Below are 14,649 nucleotides of genomic sequence, written 5' to 3'. Positions count from 1 at the left end.
TGCCAGCAGCGAAGGAAGGGCTCTGCTGCCTGCATGCCGTGGGCGAGGTGTCGCACCTCTGCGTGTGAGGTGTTGCAGGGTCAGCCAGCGAGCTGAGCGCCTGGCCCTGGCTGCGTTTGGGGTTGTTAGCTGTGTGGTACCACGCACAGCGCGTGCAGAATGCCACGCAGAGCCGTGCGAAGGAAGCCCGGGAGGAGGCTGCGGAAAAGGCAAGGGAGGTAGCGGAGACGGCAGCGGGAATGAAGGGACAGTGCGTGACACGGAATTAAAGGAGGAATACAAATATGCATGGCAGTGGGTCTGGGCAGGCGTACACGCACACACAGAAAAGAACTAAAACGAAAAAGAAAGGGAACCTCTGGACGTGACGGGGGAGCAGTAGCTGTAGAGGAAGGGGTTCTCACAGGACAGATCAGCCTGGCAGTGACGATTCTTTCCTCCCCTCTCCCTCCTGTAACTGCTCCTTTTTCCCTTTGGCTAGGAGGGGCACTGGAGGCACAGGATAACGCTAAGCTCCAGCAGTTGTCTGGGTTCCTGGGGCTGCGCTCGGGCCTGCAGATACCTGTTCCTGTGCCTCTCTTCCCGCAGACGAGGGCAGTGCAGAGGCTGGTGCCTGCACTTCCTTGCTTTACAGCTCGTTATTGAAACTCTAGGGTGCTCTTTGGCCCTTCTGCTTTTGCTCACCTGCTGCAGCTTTTGCAGAGAAGCTTTTGCCTCCCTCCCCTTCAAGAATAAGCAATGTTCTCTCTTCTAACTGTAAGGTTCTGAGCGGAGCAGAGAGGACAGTCCTGAACTGAATCCACCCCCAGATGTGGAAGACAACCGGCAGTGCGCGCTGTGCCTGAAATACGGGGACGACAGCGCTAACGTGAGTACCTGTCTCTGCTCTGGGTGCCCTGGTCGTAGTCCCCTCTGCCCGATGGCCCTTCAGCCTTTACACTGGGAACTGGCACGTGGGGGTGATTCCCTCGTGAGCCAGGGGTTCTTTTCTGGGGCTGAGTTCAAATGCAGCACAGCCAAACCCCTGGGTCCCTTTGTGCATTGTTGTGTCTGCAAAACATTGGAAAGTAATATTGCCTTATGTTCTTCAGGATGCTGGGCGTCTCCTCTATATTGGCCAGAACGAATGGACACATGTGAACTGTGCTTTATGGTCAGCAGAAGTATTTGAGGATGATGATGGTTCCCTGAAAAACGTGCATATGGCTGTGATCAGGGGAAAGCAGCTGGTGGGTATAACTCTTGGTTAAACTGCCTGCGCCAAACAGAGGCTGGAAACCATCTAAAATATTCCTCCTGTGTTGGCTTTGTTGTTGTTGATGTTGCTCTTTGCTCTGTCCCCCTCCTTGCTTTGCTTGCCTTTGGGAAAACTGACTGAAGAGGCTTGGAATTCTGTTTCGCACTTGCTCAGTGTGACGCTTAAGGGAGCTTGTGGGTTCCACATCTAAGCTTTTCCTTTCCCTTTTGCAGAGATGCGAGTTCTGCCAGAAGTCAGGTGCCACGGTAGGCTGCTGCCTCACTTCCTGTACGAGTAACTACCACTTCATGTGCTCACGAGCCAAGAACTGTGTCTTTCTGGATGATAAGAAAGTTTACTGCCAGAGGCACCGTGACTTGATCAAAGGAGAGGTGAGATTGTTCTCTTATACCCTGCTTGGCCTGAGGGTTAGGATGGCTGTAGCCATAAACAGTCTTTAAAAGTCAGTGTTGAGCATGTTCCTTGGGAACGAGGGCCGGCCTGTGGTGCTGCTATAGCTAAGGTGGGAAGGTTTCACAGGGGCCCTTGGAACTGCCACGTTACAGACCAAACTGGGCCTGCAGTAAAGCAGACCGCATGGCACATAGGAAGGAAGCATTGCCTAATGGTTCCTTTAGCATTAACGAGGTGATTTGTGGGTTCGTGTTGCAGGTGGTTCCTGAGAATGGATTTGAAGTTCTTAGGAGGGTTTTTGTGGACTTTGAAGGGATCAGTCTGAGAAGGAAGTTTCTTAGCGGCCTGGAACCGGAGAACATCCATATGATGATTGGTAAGATGGAGTCTCTGAACGCTCATTCCATCTTTCCTGGCGTCAGGGTTGTGCTGCTCACAGAGCGTTTCCTGTGCCCCTTTCTGCTCAGGGTCGATGACTATAGACTGCTTAGGAATTCTCAATGACCTCTCGGACTGTGAGGACAAGCTGTTTCCCATCGGCTATCAGTGAGTATGAGCTTTTCCATGAATCATCCTCTCTTACCAAATTAGATGCCACGCTGGCACAGAGGCGGCTTCCCTGCAGACTGGCTGCAGCCCTCATAAGCTGCCCCAGAACCTTGTGCTGAAGCTGGGGGAGCAGCACGTTGTGTCCTAAGTCTTTCCCACCTCTCGTTTTGAGCGTTGCAAAGCTCCAGACGCTGAGGGCTGCTCGGCTGTTGGCTACATGGTTGTGTGTGCAATGCCCCCAGGTGCTCGAGGGTGTACTGGAGCACGACGGACGCGCGCAAGCGCTGCGTGTATACCTGCAAGATCATGGAGTGCCGACCCCCTGTCGTGGAACCCGACATCAACAGCACCGTAGAGCACGACGATAACAGAACCATTGCTCATAGTCCCCTACCTCCCGCAGGTAAGGTGGAAGGGCTTCCTGAAGGTATGTTCCAGGCATGCCTTTGGTGGTGGTGATCCTCAGCAGAAAGACAGAGCATGAGCGGCTTTAGAGGTTGGGGAGAGTTGTTTGTTGTTGTTAGTGTTACAGGTGTTCGTGAAAGTCAAAGATGTCGTTGTCCCAAGGCAAAGTGCAGTTCATAAAGAACCTGCCACAAAGCTTGTTATGATTCCTACGCTAACCATGCTTCTTCCTATAAATGTTTGAAAATATTCTTTAGGAAGAGGAAAGCAGACATTATCTGATTGCAAGGAAGCAATAGTCTTTGGGCTTGTGTTTAGTTAATGGAGATGTTTAATTTCCCTGAGGGAAAAGTAATGACAAGGTGTACTCCAGCAGATCATGGCCTGTAAGATTCAGTGATGGCTTATGTTCTCGTTTCTCATTTGTGCTGTTGCAGAAACTCTCTCCAAAGACAGCAGAAATACACCTGAAATTGTGAGCCCGCCGTCCCCGGACCGTCCCCTGCATTCTCAGACGCCCGGCTCCAGCTACTATCCAGTAGCCTCAAAGGCTCCTCGGATCAGGACCCCCAGTTATCCATCGGCGCAGAGGTCTCCTGGCTCTAGGCCTTTGCCTTCTGCAGGTATTGCCTTCTGCAAGGGCTGTTGGCTTGGATTGCTGTTAAGCTTTTGGCACTTTTCCTTTTTGGCTTTGTTTTGAGGCATCCTCCTCCACATGAGGATTAGTTTTCTCTTTCTTTGTAGCGAAAACCATGAAAATGGCAGCAGATTTAAGGGAAGGAAAGTTTGGGAAATCAGTAGCAGGAAATGCCCCTGTAAGGAAATGCACAACTGAAACAAAGCTGTGCCTGGGATGAGGAAAGGAAGACTCTGGCACAACTCTAGCCCTAATGCAGAAGCGATGGGCGAAGAGTTGCTGCTTCGCTCTCTAAGTTTCCTGGGGAGAATGGAAAGTCGAGTATTCGAAGTCACCTACTCCTCATACAGAAGTCCTGTTTTGTTGCAAAAGTTTTTGTGACAATTCGCCCCTGAAGTTGCGACACAGAACGCCGGGGTATTCGCCTCTGCCCAGTGAACGCTGAGGGGCAGTAGCCGACTTTGAATACATAACTCACATATCAGGCTGATGTTAATACTGTCTGGTTCAAAGGTTTTTATAATTTCTCGTGTTTGTGAAGGAATCGCATATATAAATTGTGACTAATTCAGATCGCTTGACAGTCTTTCTTGCCTTATTTTTCCCCAGGGAGTCCTACCCCCGTGACCCATGAAATAGTGACAGTGGGAGACCCTCTACTGTCCTCTGGGCTGAAGAGCATCGGTTCCAGGAGACATAGCACCTCCTCTTTGTCCCAGCAGCAGTCCAAACTGCGGATGATTTCGCCCCCGAGGGCCGGGAACACTTACTCCAAGCACAGCGTGTCTTCAGTTTCAGGCGTGGGGTCCTCTGCGGAGCAGGAACTGAGTGTAAAAAGCACCGAGCGCTTTGCGGGCTCAGGGAATTCAGGCACTCCGAGTGCCCCAGCTCAAAGCTGCTCCAACAGCATGGGCTCCCAGAAAGCCACGGCCGCAGGGGGAAGTAAGGCTTACCAGCTGGATGCACCTCAGTGCACAGAAGCCAAACAGCCTGGCGCTGCAGATGCGGCAGCCAAAGGAACGCCTGCCAAGGGAGAGAAGGCGAAAATGCTGCCCTCGAAGGACCCGGACGCTTCAGCTCACGGCTTTTCCTCGGGAGGAAGCGCTAAAGCGGCCGCCCACGCGCACAGCTCGTCGAGCACAGAATTGAACGTTAGCATAGGAACCTTTCAGGAACCTGAAACCATCCCCTTTCCGTCTCTGCACCAGAGAGGCCCGAGGAAGGACAGGGAGCAGCACGTGGAGCCTGCGCAGTTGGAGAAAACGGCCTTGGCTGACGAGATGGAAGCCAAGGGCTTAAAGGCTGCAGGCGTCAACAGCAGATCTCCTGCAGCGGGCGAGCAGGCCCTTTCCACCTCCCGCGACAGGCGGCAGAAGGGGAAGAAGTTAGCGAGAGACGCTAATTTCAAAGAGAAGCATTCCTCGAAATCCCTTTCCGATCCCAGCCAGGCGGCGGGCAGTGAGGAAGGAAACGCGAAGGCCGAGTTTGGCAGCGCGGCTCTCGCAGCCGAGCAAAGCGCTCAGAGGTTGTGCAACAACGTCGCTGCCGAGAAAGCCGGGGAGAAGGCGCCGCCGGCGCTGGGCTCAGCCAAGGGCTCGGGGGCGCAGGCGGAGGCGGCCTCCAAGGAGCTGCCGGCGCCGCGGAAGCGCACCGTGAAGGTCACTCTGACGCCTCTCAAGATGGAGAGCGAGAGCCAGGCCAAGAACGCGCAGCAGGACGGCGACGCCGAGCCTCAGTCCGCGGGGGCAGACGCGGCCGCTCCGGCCGAGCCCTCCTCGGCCTCGGAAAACGCGGACGGCGGCGCCGCCGTTGAGGGAAGCCCGAGCGAAGCCCCGGCGCAGGAAGCCCCCAATAACGCGTACGAGAGCTTACCCGTGCAAGACAACAGCCTCCTGCTCCAGGACGGAGCTAAGGCTCAGGAGGAGGGCTCCTACAAGCGGAGGTACCCGCGGAGAAGCGCTCGCGCCCGGTCCAACATGTTCTTCGGGCTGACTCCTCTGTACGGCGTGAGGTCTTATGGGGAGGAGGACATTCCCTTCTACAGCAACTCCACCGGGAAGAAGCGAGGGAAGCGCTCTGCCGAAGGGCAAGTGGACGGCGCCGACGACCTGAGCACGTCGGATGAGGACGACCTCTACTACTACAACTTCACCAGGACCGTGGTTTCCTCGAGCGCGGAGGAGAGGCTGGCGCCCCACAGCTTGTTCAGGGAGGAAGAGCAGTGCGACCTGCCCAAAATCTCACAGCTGGATGGCGTCGACGACGGGACTGAGAGCGATACAAGCGTCACGGCCACGAGCAGAAAAGTCAACCAGGTCAGTAAGAGGAGCGGCAAGGAGAACGGGACGGACAACTTGAAGCTGGATCGCTCGGAAGACTCTGGAGAGAAAGTGCAGGTCGCCAAGAGCGCCGGCGGCCACAAGGCGGACCCGAAGCTTGACAACTGCCACCCCGTGAGCAGGGTTAAAGCGCAGGGCCCGGACTCGCTGGAAGCGCAGCTGAGCTCCCTGGACACGGGCCGCAGGGCTCACGCCAGCACGCCCTCCGATAAGAACCTGCTGGACACGTTTAACACGGAGCTGCTGAAGTCCGACTCGGACAACAACAACAGCGACGACTGCGGGAACATCCTCCCTTCGGACATCATGGACTTCGTCCTCAAGAACACGCCTTCCATGCAGGCTTTAGGGGAGAGCCCGGAGTCGTCGTCGTCGGAGCTCCTAACGCTCGGCGAAGGCCTCGGTCTCGACAGCAACCGCGGCAAGGACATGGGTTTGTTCGAGGTCTTCTCGCAGCAGCTGCCCACGGCGGAGCCCGTGGACAGCAGCGTCTCGTCCTCCATCTCGGCCGAGGAGCAGTTCGAGCTGCCCTTGGAGCTGCCGTCGGACCTGTCGGTGCTGACCACGCGCAGCCCCACGGTGCCCGGCCAGAACCACGGCCGGCTCGCCGTCATCTCGGAGGCGGCGCTGTCCTCGTCGGGGGAGCGGGCGCTGCTCGCGCTGCCATCCGCGGAGCCCGCCGAGAAGCGAGTCACGGTCACCGAGAAGGCCGCCGCGGGGGACGGCGACGCGGCGCTGCTCAGCCCCGGCGTGGCGCCCAGCCCCGACGGCCACATGACTCCGGATCACTTCATCCAAGGCCACATGGAGGCCGAGCACATCGGCAGCCCCGCGTGCGGCGCCGTCGAGCCGGGGCACGGCAGCGGCCCGGAGCTGGCGCGCAGCAGCGGCACGCCGGCGCTCCAGGTGCCCGTGTCGCCCACCGTGCCCCTGCAGAGCCAGAAGTACGGGGCCGGCTCCGCCGAGAGCCCCGGGCCCTCGCAGATCTCCAACGCGGCCGTGCAGACCACGCCGCCGCACCTCAAGCCGGCCGCCGAGAAGCTCCTGGTGGTCAACCAGAACATGCAGCCGCTCTACGTGCTGCAGACGCTGCCCAACGGCGTCACGCAGAAAATCCAGCTGACGCCGTCCGTGAGCTCCGCGCAGGGCGTCATGGAGAGCGGCGCCTCCGTGCTGGGGCCCATGGGCAGCGGCCTCACGCTGGCTGCGGGCCTGAACCCGAGCCTGCCCTCGTCTCCGTCGCTCTTCCCTCCCGCGAGCAAGGGGCTGCTGCCCATGTCGCATCACCAGCACCTGCACCCCTTCCCCGCGGCCTCGCAGGGCGCCTTCCCCCCGAGCATGGGCAGCCCCTCGCCCGGGCTGCTCATCGGCGTGCAGCCCCCCGGCGAGCCGCAGCTGCTGGTGTCCGAGGGCGGCCCGCGGGCAGAGCTGGGCCCTGCCGCGCCGCCCGCCGGCGCCGCGCTGGGCAAGAAGCGGCCCATCTCGCGCCTGCAGTCGCGCAAGAACAAGAAGCTGGCGCCCTCCGGGAGCGCCGCCGCGGTGCCTCCTCCCGACATGGTCTCCAACATGACCCTCATCAATTTCGCTCCTTCCCAGATTTCCAACCACCCCCTGGATCTGGGCACCATCGCCAATTCCGCCTCGCATCGCACCGTCCCCAACATCATCAAGAGGTCCAAGTCGGGAGTGATGTATTTTGAGCAGACGTCCCTGCTCCCGCAGGGCGGGACGGCGGCCGCGGTCGGCACGTCGGCCGGCGTCATCGGGCCCGACGCCGGCCACCTCCCCGCGGGCCCCGCGCCGGGCCTGGCCTCCGGCTCCTCGGTGCTCAACGTGGTGTCCATGCAGGCCACGGCCGCCCCCGCCGCCGCCTCGGTGCCGGGGCACGTGCTGGGCCAGAGCTCCGTGACGCTGACCAGCCCCGGCTTGCTGGGCGACCTGGGCTCCATCAGCAACCTGCTCATCAAGGCCAGCCAGCAGAGCCTGGGGCTGCCGGAGCAGCACATGGCCCTGCCGCCGCCCTCGGGGCTGTTCCCGCCGCTGGGCCCGGCGCCGCCGCCCTCCACAGCGCCCATGACGGCCGCGCCGAGCATCTGCGTGCTGCCCTCGGCGCAGAGCATGGGCATGGCCGTGGCGCAGGCGCCGGCCGACGCGGACGGCCCCTTCCCGCTGCAGCACGTGCCGCAGCTGCTGGGCAGCAAGGCCGGCGCGGCCGCCTCGCCACTGGAGCTGGGCGCCGCGCCGCTCTCGGCCTTCCCGCAGCTCGTGGACGCGGCCGGCGCGCCGGGCGCCGAGCAGGGCAAGGGCTGCTCCTCGGCGCCGCTGGGCAGCGCCGCGTCGCCCGCGGGCTCCCCGGCGCCCGCGCAGCCCTGCGCGGCCGGCCCCGCGCTGGCGCCCGCCAAGCTCAAGGCCAAGACCAAGCGCGTCCAGCCCGCCGGCGACAAGGGCAGCGGCAAGAAGCACAAGGCGTCGCACGCGTGGGGCGCCGCCGCCGCCGAGGCGCGCGCGCCGGACCGGGCGGCCCCGGCGCCCGCCCCGCTCGCCGCTGCAGGGTAAGAGAGCGCCGGGCCCTTGCCCACCCCTCGGGAGCTTTGCCCAGAACTGCCAAAAATGATCGTGGGTGCTAAAGAGGCAATGTTATTTGGCCAGATCTTTGGTAACCTGCAACACATTTCTTGGTAACCGTTGTTTGGTTCCATATCAATTTTTAATTCCCTCTTTGTCGTCTTACTGTCTTGCGCTAAGTGCATTTTTTTAAGTAGTTGTTCCCAAACGCTTTGGCTAGCTTAGTGTTTGTAGTAGTTCTTTTGTGTGGCCAATCCATGCCTATCTGTCCTGCTCTGTAAATGGTTTCTGTAGCTGTCAACACGGTACCGTGTGTCTTTTGACCCCTGGGCTCATTGCTCATGGTTGCTCAAAAACGTTTCTCTTCCCCAGCTTCACGCTACTCCTCTCGCTGCAAGGGCAAAGTCCTGAGTCAGGCCTAGTGCTGGAAGCGCCGTGTTGTCCCTCCTGTCCTCGCAGCACTTGTCACCAGTTCCGTAGCTTGCCGAGCTGCCCGTTAGCTGGTGGCAGCTCCTGGGCCCTCTCGCTTCCCGTTCCCATTTATGACACACGCTGCTCCCCGCAAACCCTGACTACTCCTCCTCCTCTCTCTGTTCTAGGCTGGCTGCTGGCAAGGCAGATCCGCAGGATGCAGTGGAGCAGCCGCCCCACAAGCTGTGTGGCCAGTCGGCAGGGTAAGCACCGGCCACGCTCCCACCTGGAGCTGGTGGCCCCGAGGAAACACGTGCCGAGCGGGACAACTCTTGGCTGCTTTGAAATATCCTCGCTCTGCAAAGACCAGCCGTGTTTAGCAGCAGTCTGGAGCCTTTTTCAATTAGATATAGCAGCGATATGGGGAAGCAGGTCACAGGCTGAGCTAAATTCCAGTGCTGCCTCATAGTTGCCTCACAAATGAGTGCCAGGGAGCACAGTTCGTTTGCAAACTCTCTTAGTGAATAGGGCCTCACTATGTATCATACCTCCTGTATTTACGGGTAACATCCAGGTGTTCCTGTGGTGGTGGGGACAGGGAAAGGAAAGGCTGAGATTGGTCTCTCCAAATGCTGTTCTGTGCAGAGTTGTTCACTCTACAGCTGTGCGGTGCAGTTAGTTTCCACTCTCCAAACTCACACTCTAGACAGCTCTCAGGACAATAAGAGTGTGCCAGGCTATATTAGAAGTTAAATCCGAAACTTTCACGATCTGTTTGGTGTTCTAATCATTAAGGGGAAAAAAATGCGTGCTTGCATCTGGCTTAGTCATAGACAACCAGGAATGAGGCAAGTTGCTAAATATTTGTCTTCATTTTCTATCCTTCCAAAGGCAAATGGCTGTCCTCCCAGAGTCTCAATCAGCACAAAGCTTGGCAAATGAGCAAGAAAACGCAGGTACGTCCCTCTGCGGGAAGCACTGAGTCTTGGGGCTCTCACACTGGGAAGAGAAGAGTACCTCGGAGCTCTGATCTTTTTTTGTTTTTTTTTTTTCCCCTCTCTTGGGCTCTCAGAGAGAATCTCAGAGCTAATAGTCTATTTTGCTGTTCCTGCTTTGAAGGGAGGAGTGGTTTGTCCACTATTAATGGCAACTGCACCCAGGGTTGTGTCTATGTGTAGTTTGTGGAAATCTCGACACATTTTACTGCTGAAACTGAGCGGGAGAGCTCCAGGGTACTTGTTAAGCGTCTCAGATCCAATTGGAAAGTACAACTGCTCCGCAATCCAATGCCACTTACGTACAACACGGGTAGCACTGCTACCTCCCACTCGTAAATAGTGGGTATCCTCTCCTCATTATTGCCAATTGGTATTTGTGGAGATTTTGCTCTTCTAGTCATCGTGGCAGAATAAAATTTGAACTTGGTAGTTTCTTCTTAGAAAAGCAGTCACGTACCAGTGGAAAGGCGTATGGAGCAACCAATGGAAAAACCTGGTTCAACTCAGGATCTCCACACTGGCTTCTGTGTTTTTCTAGGCCCCAAAGCTGCCGAGGAAGAGGAGAGCACGTTCAGCTCCCCTCTTATGTTTTGGCTTCAGCAAGAACAGAAGAGGAAGGAGTGTCTTGGTGAGAAGAAACCAAAGAAAGGTTTGGTTTTTGAGATCTCCAGTGATGACGGCTTTCAGATTTGTGCAGAAAGTATCGAAGGTGAGAGCCCTGCGTTTTGGCTTGCCTTGGTTTTGGCGTTCCTTGCCGTAAGTCAAGCTACAACTTTTGAGGATTTGTGACCTGGTTTTATACAACTTCAGGCAGCCTTTTTTTTTTTTTTTAAATTATTCTCTTGACATACAGCTCTAGAACAATCCTAGTTCCTAACAATGCACGGGTTGCATTTTAGATACATGTTAGTGTGTGTATATACATTTATGTATGTACATATTTATATACATAGATCTACATGTGTGTATGTGCATATATGTGGGTGTGGATGTGTGTACATATATATGTATATACACACACACATATTAGATGCAGAGGTTTTACTTTCTAGGCCTTGTAAGGGATGGAAACTCCATATTCTCTAATTAGCTCATTATATTGGAACGTAGCAAGCTGCACGTGTACCCAGTAGTCAGGCTACAGATCGTAGGCTGCTTCTCTAGAAGCCTGAGAAGGTGTGGGGCAATAAGGCAGCAAGGGGCAGCTGCCTTGTGACTCCTCAGCACGCCGGGCATGGGTGCTCCCTTGTGCATCTCTGTGCTCTCCTTGTGTAACTGCAGATGCCTGGAAGTCGCTGACGGACAAGGTGCAGGAGGCCCGTTCCAACGCCCGCCTCAAGCAGCTGTCGTTTGCAGGTAATGCCCGACGCAGAGGCCTCTCCGTCCGCTGGAAACGCGCGGGAGCAGCCGGGGCCTTTCTCGGCACGCGCTGCCTTGGGGCTGCCTTGATGCATGGAGGGTTGTTCCTCCCAAATGAAGTGATTTCACAGTGTAACTCGGAGCTACGTAGCTGCCGCAGCTGGAGGACGTGCGAGTTGCGGCGGGCGCTGCCGTGCGCTGCTGTGTTCTCGCTGCGCCCCGCTTGTCGTTGCAGGTGTGAACGGTTTGAGGATGCTGGGCATTATCCACGACACCGTCGTGTTCCTGGTTGAGCAGCTGTACGGAGCCAAGCACTGCCACAACTACAAGTTCCGATTTCACAAGCCAGAGGAGGCCAACGAACCTCCTCTGAACCCGCACGGCTCCGCCAGGGCTGAAGTCCACCTGAGGCAAGTGTGAGCTCCAGCGTGCTCAGCTCGAGCAGGGCGCTCGCCTGCTCCGGGCCGCGGCAGGGCGGAAGGTCTCGTGCTCTGTTGCAAAAATAAGGGCCAGGAATTAGCCTGCGTAAAGCTGTTGCATCTGCAGGGTGTGCGCGTTGTGCTTCGCAGAGCTTTCCTGGTTGCTGGGTTTGCTGACAGTTCTCAGCAGTTCTTGTGTGTTGTCCTGGCGCCTACGAGGCTTTGAGAGAGCTGTAAAGCCACAAGAGTGTCAAACTGTGGTGGCAACCATTACGTTCAGGCAATGAAACAAACCTAATGTGATCTTTTTTGAACTACAGGAAATCTGCCTTCGATATGTTTAACTTCTTAGCTTCTAAACACCGACAGCCGCCCGAATACAATCCCAACGATGAGGAGGAGGAGGAGGTGCAACTGAAATCAGCCAGGTATGCAGCAGGCTTTAACAGTTCAGAAGGCAGAAAGTACGTGGGGCTTAAAAGTCTCATTTGATAGTTTTATCTATGTGCTGCAAGCTGGACAGATAGCAAGCAGTGGAAAACAGAGGGTAGGCCCCACGGCCAGCACGGGAGCGGGTGGCATCCGAAGGCGAGCCCTCGCACCAGCTCTCTCCTGATTTCCCAGGCACCCCCTGCTCGTCATGTAGGACGTTGTGATTAGAATTTGGGGAGAAAAAGGGGGAAGCAATCAGTCTTGAATTCCTAGGAAGGGCAGCTGCTTAGCAGGTCGGGCTTGGTCTCAGATAGACGGTATGGAAGCAGCGGTACAGTTAGAAAAAAATAATAATAATAATCCCTGCCCTGATTGGATTTTGATTGTGTTCTCAATGGCCGTAAGGCTGCAGCATCACGGTACCTGCATGTTTGTGTCCTGGAAAATATCCCAGCTCTTAGGTGTCCCGGGCTCTCGAGTCCCGACGACGGCTCACCAGCATCTCTTGCTTCTAGGAGAGCCACTAGCATGGACCTGCCAATGCCCATGCGATTCCGGCACTTGAAGAAGACCTCCAAGGAGGCGGTCGGTGTCTACAGGTAGGGCCCTGCTCCCGCTCTGACGTGAGCTCCAAAGGATCCCGCTGCAGCACCGAGCGCTCCAGAAGCCGCTCTCTCCCTTTCCTGCCTCTCGGCTCTCCCCTCTCTGCGAGCGCTGGGAAACCTCTTCTCAGCACAGAGCCCTTATTGCTGCCAGCTCGGCTGGGCCGTGGCGAGGGCGTTTGCTCGGAGGTGGCCAGGGAGAGCCAGTCTTGTTGGCGTTAGCGCCGTGGGGTGGAAGCGTAGTGAAATAGCACGAGTCCCTGCAGCGAAATTGCCTGTGTTCGGTGCAGTTTGTAACGTTAAACTGCCAAGATTCACCTGTACTGTAGTGAAGTGTTCCCTTCCCTTGCTGCTTCTCTAGGTCTCCCATCCACGGCCGGGGTCTGTTCTGCAAAAGGAACATCGATGCGGGCGAGATGGTGATTGAATATTCAGGCAACGTCATTCGCTCCATCCTCACTGACAAACGGGAGAAGTACTATGACAGCAAGGTGAGTCGTGGGCTTTGCTGGAAGGGAAGAAGGCTCTTAAGGAGCCTCTTCAACCCCTTCCTCCATTTGCTCCTCCGAGCAAGGACAAGGGCACACAGCAGGGAGACACCTCGGTTGTTACGGGGCCTTAGGGGTGACGGCATCTCTGCAAAAACTTGCACAGAACTGCCGAGTCCTAGAATAGAGCAGCGCTTTGCACCTCAGGGGTGTCCCCCAGGCAGGTGATGGATGGAGCCTGGAGGCCCAGGGAAGCCTTTGCGCCGTAACCTCTGCTCTGTGCATGGGGCAGGGCGCTGGCGGGCCCACGGCAGGGTGAGAGGGAGCCGAGGAGGCCCCGGGACGGGAATCCCCGGCGGGAGCTCCGGGCTGCGCTCCGGTGCCCGGCAAGGCCTCACGCGCTGCGTTTGTGTCGCCCGCGCGCAGGGAATCGGCTGCTACATGTTCCGCATCGACGACTCCGAGGTGGTGGACGCCACCATGCACGGCAACGCGGCCCGCTTCATCAACCACTCGTGCGAGCCCAACTGCTACTCGCGGGTCATCAACATCGACGGGCAGAAGCACATCGTCATCTTCGCCATGCGCAAGATCTACCGCGGGGAGGAGCTCACCTACGACTACAAGTTCCCCATCGAAGACGCCAGCAACAAGCTGCCCTGCAACTGCGGCGCCAAGAAGTGCAGGAAGTTCTTGAACTAGAGCGGGGCGAGCCCTGGGGCCGGGGGCGCCCGCCCCGCGCGGGGAGCCGGAGGCCGCAGCGGAGACGGGCCGGGCTCGGGGCTGCGCGGGCGGCCGTGCCTCTCTGTGAGCGTCCACATCGTCATGTCTCGCATGCGCACACTCACCCTCGTGAAGGACGCGGGCGCCTGGAGCGGCTCCTCGCGCTCGTGCTGCTCTCGCTGGTCTCGTTCGTGCCCGGGCAGCGCCGGCCGTTTCTCAGAACGGGGCGGCAGGGCGGGCGGCACCGGGGCCCCCTCGGCGAGGCCGTGTCCCGCGCCGCCCTCTGCAAACACTAGTGGTGCCGCGGCTGCTCCGGGGCTCTCGTGGGCACCTGGGGCGCAGCGGCAGCCTGCAGAGCCGCGAGCAGGGCACGGGGCTCGGTGGGGACGGGCTCGCGCGGCGGAGGAGGCAGGGAGGCCGCCCCGCATCGGCGGCGTCGGCAGCCGCCTTCGCTGCAGGTGGGAGCCGCTGGCGCCGAGCGGGAGCAGCGGCGCCCCGGGAAGCTGCCCCTCCGGAGCGGCCTCCCGGGAGGCCGGGGGAGGCCCCGCAGCGGAGCCTCCGCAGGGCCCTGCCCCGGGAGAGGAGACGCGAGAAGCCCCCAGCCGAGCAAAGGGACACGGTGGGTTTTGCTCTGTTCTGTTTACAGTTTAGTATTTAAGGTTTTATAAATGTAAATATATTTTGTATATTTTTCTATGAGAAGCACTTCATAGGGAAAAGCACTTATGATGAGGCTTTTTAAACAGTGGTGTTATCCTAATTTAAAAGAATCTGTTTTTAATATTTTTTTTATTTTCATAGGACGGTTATAGGAAATATCTGGCTGGACACAGTCCGATCCTTTCCCCAGAGAGAGGGCGACACTTTTTTTTTTATTATTAATTTTTTCGGTTATCGTCGTTATAATTATTCTCGTTCTGCCTTGGTGACTTCAGTAACTGTTTGCGGGAGGTTTGGCCGGCCCCGGCGCGGCGGCCGCCGGGACGCGCCGGGGCGGGCGGACGGATGCACTGACAGGCAGCGCGGGCGGGAGGCGCGCGGCCCGGCCGCCCCGCGCCATGAATGTATCTC

The 14,649-nt window shown here is 57.8% G+C and overlaps 1 protein-coding gene across 1 annotated transcript in view; it reads left to right on the top strand.

The window, feature by feature from the left end:
• Positions 1-13,563, top strand: part of KMT2A (lysine methyltransferase 2A) — a 30,364-nt gene extending 16,801 nt beyond the window's left edge. The window contains exons 20-36 of the mRNA XM_088540221.1: positions 762-868; positions 1,092-1,229; positions 1,471-1,629; positions 1,910-2,027; positions 2,119-2,197; positions 2,443-2,603; positions 3,043-3,228; positions 3,852-8,133; positions 8,746-8,820; positions 9,449-9,513; positions 10,094-10,264; positions 10,837-10,911; positions 11,150-11,319; positions 11,649-11,761; positions 12,281-12,364; positions 12,729-12,858; positions 13,282-13,563. Of these exons, the coding sequence (XP_088396347.1) occupies positions 762-868; positions 1,092-1,229; positions 1,471-1,629; positions 1,910-2,027; positions 2,119-2,197; positions 2,443-2,603; positions 3,043-3,228; positions 3,852-8,133; positions 8,746-8,820; positions 9,449-9,513; positions 10,094-10,264; positions 10,837-10,911; positions 11,150-11,319; positions 11,649-11,761; positions 12,281-12,364; positions 12,729-12,858; positions 13,282-13,557 (6,389 nt within the window). The 3' untranslated portion in view covers positions 13,558-13,563. The remainder of the gene's footprint in view (positions 1-761; positions 869-1,091; positions 1,230-1,470; positions 1,630-1,909; positions 2,028-2,118; positions 2,198-2,442; positions 2,604-3,042; positions 3,229-3,851; positions 8,134-8,745; positions 8,821-9,448; positions 9,514-10,093; positions 10,265-10,836; positions 10,912-11,149; positions 11,320-11,648; positions 11,762-12,280; positions 12,365-12,728; positions 12,859-13,281) is intronic.
• The last annotated feature ends 1,086 nt before the right edge of the window (positions 13,564-14,649 follow it).

This window comes from Tinamus guttatus, unplaced genomic scaffold (assembly GCF_059628265.1).
Source record: "Tinamus guttatus ecotype Peru unplaced genomic scaffold, ASM5962826v1 Tinamus_guttatus_pri_ptg000057l, whole genome shotgun sequence".
NCBI lineage: Eukaryota > Metazoa > Chordata > Aves > Tinamiformes > Tinamidae > Tinamus > Tinamus guttatus.
The sequence above is the reverse complement of the archived record's forward strand: the minus strand, read 5'-3'. Positions and strand labels throughout refer to the sequence as shown.